Source organism: Anneissia japonica, unplaced genomic scaffold (assembly GCF_011630105.1).
Source record: "Anneissia japonica isolate Jap-2015-1 unplaced genomic scaffold, ASM1163010v1 scaffold3032_len512176_cov184, whole genome shotgun sequence".
Taxonomy (NCBI): domain Eukaryota; kingdom Metazoa; phylum Echinodermata; class Crinoidea; order Comatulida; family Comatulidae; genus Anneissia; species Anneissia japonica.
The window spans coordinates 404,091-409,961 of NW_022688691.1; the positions used below are offsets into that span (position 1 = coordinate 404,091).

A 5,871-nucleotide genomic window follows, 5' to 3' on the forward strand; every position below is an offset into this window, starting at 1 on the left:
TATTAGGCCAACCGCCGCTCCTTAAAACAAAAAAAACAAAAAAAACAAAATAAACAACTTTGGATAAATGCTGTATCGTTCGTGTAGATATCACTGCCTCGCCTATTGTAGTTTCTATCATCGCACAAAGATTGTTAAGTTTGAGTTTTTCCAGTTATTTTAACCATAAATTTAAACTTTTAAAAGTAGCTGTTTCTTGTGCACTGTACTTATTTACACGTACGTACATTTTAAAAATGTGTGCCTTGCACAAATTCATCTTCTTATTTCGCTCCAATGCTTATCTTGCTATTATGAGAACATGCGCACCTGGTGATACTATAATGCCCAACACCCTACGTGCGCCCTCAGTACCTCTACACAAATTCTAATTCATTGTAAATAAAAAAAATACTTACAGTATTAGAATTTGTGCTTTGATTATTGTGAAACTTTAATGTTTCGTGGAACGAATCTATCTTATTAGTATCATCAAAAAGTTACAACTTTCTCTTACAATAGACATTTCCGGAGTATCAAACTGACCAATCAGAGAGTACGTGCTTGTCCCAAAAATGGGACGTTACGCTGTGAAACCTCAGCAACACTATCCAACCTGGGACACGCATTAGTGGAAAAGGTGCATCATATGCTTTAAATTAATTATATATATATATATATATATATATATAAATCAATATTTTTTGATGATTTATATATATATATATATAAATATATATATATATATATCTGTCTCTTATACACATCTATAAGTTAACTGGACAAATGGACGGGAGTCTATGACGCACGTTTCACGCTATCACGATCCTCAGATAGACTGATTGTTAGCACATACTACTCTCTTACATACAAAGGTGGTTTGAATTAGTGCATTTCCCCATTAAAACTAATGTTGCAAAGTCATTTTTAAACCTTGTTAGTAAGCATTTTCCTCAGGGAAATGCACTGCATAAAATATTGTTAAAGTAAGTTACAGTTGTATGCCCAGTATGAGAAGTGCAGCTATAAACAAACATAACAATAAGATATTGAGTATGAATAATAAGAAAAAAAAATGTGTGACGATAAACCCACGTGTAATTGCCGTAATAAAGGCGAATGCCCGCTGAAAGGTTCATGTTTGGTGAAGTCGATCATATATTCGGCCGATGTCCTGGCTAATAATAATGTAGTAAAACGTTATATTGGTATGACTGGGGAGAATTTAAGACAAGGTTTAACAACCACAAGAAACCATTCAATAATAAATCATACGGAAAGGAATCTGAATTGTCTAAATATGTATGGAAACTAAAAAATGAGAATACCAAATTTAAAATAGAGTGGAACATAGTAAAGCGCTCATCCGTAAAAAGCGCAGCGTTTGGTAATTGCAAACTTTGCATGGACGAAAAATTAGCTATCCTTAATGCTAATAAGACAACCCTACTTAATAAAAGGTCAGAACTGGTATCTAAATGTAGGCATACAACATTTCCACCTGATCATGGCTAATATGCAAAACACCTTTGTATGTAAGACAGTATATGTGCTAACAATCAGTCTATCTGAGGATCGTGATAGCGTGAAACGTGCGTCATAGACTCCCATCCATTTGTCCAGTTAACTTATGTATGTATATATATATATATGCTGTCTCTTATACACATCTAGATGTGTATAAGAGACAGCGTTAAATTAGTGTATATAATAAGTATATACAACAGGGCCAGGAATATGTGCGTGTCTCACAAGCTTCACCTTACATTAGCAACAATACCCAAGCATGTGGATTGGGGCTTAGCATTACACTCACTCAGTTGCTTATCAAGGATCAATTACCAACCTCCATTAATACAGATTGAAACAACTACTTTTTTATATTGAACTTCAGATTCAATATCTATTTCCAATCTATAAGGAGCAGTATTATTATTTTGTGCGTCGGCTAACTGGTATTGTTCTCAATTTCAAAAGCTACAAATTTAAGTTTTCCTTTTTATTCATCAGCTGAACACAGTATAAACTTTATACTCTAATTACTTTTGTTGAGATACTTGATTTTTTTTACTATTTGTTAGTGACTGTGGCAAAACTAATTTCGGTCCCAGAGTCATACTTCTATCACTGTTGAAATCAATCATTCATAACTATACAAAACTGTGTACAGTTTTTAATTGCATCATCACAATGTTTCCCCATCATTAAACAATAGTAGGTATGAATATGTACACAAATTACGTCTAATTTAAATGACATGAAAAGTAGCATTTATGAGGAGAAAAATATACACATTACCTAAAGCAGAATTGATATCGAGCTATCAAATGTCTGTGGATAACACCCCGGATTAGCCTGTGCTACAGGGGCCGGATTTATCAAACCAGAAATCAGCTTAACTTCATCTTAAGTCCATTCTGTTGTCAAATCTATTGCCTTAACTTAAAAATTGCTTAAAATTAAAAGTCGATTGTACGCACGTGAACTATCTAAGACGATTTTAGGCTAAGATTTTGCTAAGATGGTTTGATAAATCAGCTTTAGTTATTTGCTTTAAGGACTTTTTTTTTTACTTAAAGGCATTTGCTATTGCTGAGATTGATAAATCCCGGGCCTGGTCCTAATTTTGGGCTACTCTCTTTAATGTGCTTAGTGCGCGCCATACCAAATTTAATTGGCATACCATACTGGATTTTTTTTTATTCCGTCACTAAATCAAAGATCTTATAAGATAGCGTTCTCCGCTGTAGGAAGCCCTCTTGCAATTACAATTACTTTGAACTTTGACATCTATGATCTCGGTGCAAATTCTGGAACAACCGCCATAGTAACAACTAGGACGCCCTCTCAATTATTTCTATTTGTTACTAAGGCGTCATCATCGCTAGAAGGCAGAAGAGTACCAAAATTATACAAACCTATGCAAACAAGCTTACAAAAGACGCAAATTATCCATAAATGTCAAATTTATTAATATTACTTTTGAAAGTATCGAACTGGGCTAAATAAGGTCTGACATTATCAGAGTTCGGATTTTCTAGAATTAGTATAAACTCTGAGAGTACATTGTAATAATATTTATAAATAATATAATTAATTGGAAAATATTGTTTGGCAACATACCAGAGGAATTCAACAAAATAAACAAACAAATAATTATCAGCAAATGTTTACCAGACACATGTTTATATGGAAAATTCAAATTTTCAAATATTTTGATGACTATTCTTATTAGATTTAATGAGAACACATTGTTTTTTAAAATTCTAATGTTTACAAAAGAGTATGATCATAAGGCAGCCAGAGTTTATAACCCTTACACCACACCCATACCTAACAGAACCCTTTGCTAAGTATGTTCTTATTCCAAGCCTTCTTAATAAAGCATTATGCTGCCAAGCAAAAACATAGGCAAAACATATCTTTCATTTTTGGTAGGTTTTAAACGATTTTTACAAATATTTTACAAAACCTTAATATACTTACACAATAACACTCCTGGTCTCCTCTACAAAACAAGTTTAAAAACTGAAAGGTCCACTGAATAATCACAGATAAGATAGTATAATACATACTCCAAGTATCGAAATGCACGCGATCGTGTGGGGATTCAATATTTACATTAATATACATTAATTATGTCATCATCAGGATGACATAATTAATGTCGAAATATTGAATCCCGACACGAAGGTGTGCATTTTGATACTTGGAGTATGTATTATACTATCTTAAACAAGTTTAAAGTTCACAGTTTTGTGTAATATATATTGGCAACTCATTTCAACATATTCAGAACTTGCATTCACTGCTGGGGGTAAAATTACCCCTCCCCAGCTAAACAACAGTTCTGAATTTGAAATTCATGATCAGTTTTACATTTACACATCTACACATAATCCAAAGCAAGACAATCACTTTCATGTTGACATAAAATAATTGTAAATAAAATAAAGCTGAACATTTCACAAAATAAACTGAACATACAGTAATATGCTACTTACATAACTTATATGGTGCTTCATGCCAACAAGGCCTCCATTTGATTCACGAGCATAAATAATTATCAAACATGAACATAAATAAGCATCAGGGACAAACATTTCTCTCCCTTATTGAATTCGGTGTCTTTCAGTTTAACAAATATGGTATGCAAAATTCATGGTGAAATACTACAGCATTAAAAATAGGACTAAGAATCATATATGCGGTTTTAAAAATTGCCAGGAAGTTATTCTACATTCATGTGATAATTTAAAGGCAAGACTCCTTTATACCTAGTTTAGTGAACAATCTTTAGATGTGGGTTGAAAGCATCAATCCAGAGAAAAAAAAAAAAAAATTATGAATAAATGTGGAGGTAAAAAAAGTAAAAGAGGGGCCCTTAGTCCATCAACTGAAATTACATGGTAATATAAGGAATGGATTGTTGCGATGTAGCCAATCCAGAAATTTGATTGATAAATAATTTATATTCAATTGTCAAAGAAAAAATATATTTGTCACCGAGAGGTTTTATGGCAGCTGCTATGTCTTGACACATTTTTAGTTAACTTTTTTTCATGGACAGTGTCAAAACAGAAATAAATTATTTTTTATTTGAAATGATCATGATCATTGGGTGTTGGATTTGTAAAACAAGGTACATGTCTGCCATACATAGATTAGAATATGCCAATTTTTTTTTTTTCAATTAAACCACTTGAGTGTTTTATGTTAGTGTCTGACTATGATGCAGCTCAAATCTGAGACATGCCATACCAGAAGAGATCTTTATTCCACTGATAGACAGATGCAACTCTTAGGCACATTCCATGACTTCATTTCAATGATTATGATGGCATATCTTAGACATATGCCCTGGCAAGTGATCACTTCATCTTAAGGACTACCAGATAAGGCAGTGCATCACATCCACCACTGCCTAGTAACAAATGATAAACAATACATTTGACATCATCATGCTCCTAAATTTATGTGACTTGTATATAATGATACCATGAACCTTTGTATATTTTCTCTACATCAACATACTCAAACCTTTTTTTTAGTACTTAAGTCATTTTAAATGTGTTGGTCACACTGTGGAGTTATCATCACATTTGGATCGGACACAACGTGTCTACTTGCATAAAGTTTAGTCACCTATTAGTGCAAGAATTGAATACTGCAATTCTTTCCTTATACTTATGTAACTATTAATTTATCTAGAAAACTGATGTACGATGGGTTAGCGAGCAGAATGGTTTAGCTGTTTCCAAAATTGAAAGATGCTGGAATTGCTGTGCTATCGAATTTGTATCCACCACTTCGCTCAATTCTTTTCGATTCTGAGAAATAAATAAATAATAAAAATACATAAACTATTTCTTAATCGTTAAAAGTCTCATCAATGTATACATAGGATGTTAACAGCATAATATTATTACAATAGAAGCCATTTGCCTTATCACTTAGCCACATATGCAATGTGACCAATAAGAGGCTTGCCATCCCAAAACCAGCATTAACTCTTTCACTACGTAATTTCCTATTCCATATTTCCCATATCTGGACGGAATAAAATGCAGGAAATTTGGGGAAAATAGGAGATATATAGACAAAGCGTTATAAGTTTTTAATTGGCTTTCAAAAATATACAAAAGTATATATATTCTTTATCCTTGAGACTTTCTCTGTCTAATTATAAGTCCACCTTGCACATGGCCACGGACAGGACCACGACCACGCCCTCTGACATTCCGTCTCCGATTTGGTACAGGCTGAAAGTTGTCACTGTCACTGTCGTTGGTGCTAGTGTTATGCACACTTTCACTATCATCACTATCATGACTAGGCCTAGCTAGGCCTACACTATCATCATCGCTAATATCCATGTCATCTTGTGATTCA

General features: G+C 33.2%; 1 protein-coding gene across 1 annotated transcript in view; it reads right to left on the reverse strand.

Annotated features, from left to right (window-relative positions):
* Window positions 1-2,927: 2,927 nt before the first annotated feature.
* Window positions 2,928-5,871, reverse strand: part of LOC117122757 (importin-7-like) — a gene marked incomplete in the record, with an annotated part of 30,105 nt that continues 27,161 nt past the window's right edge. Inside the window, 1 exon segment of the mRNA XM_033268487.1 lies at window positions 2,928-5,309. Coding sequence (XP_033124378.1) covers window positions 5,227-5,309 — 83 coding nt within the window.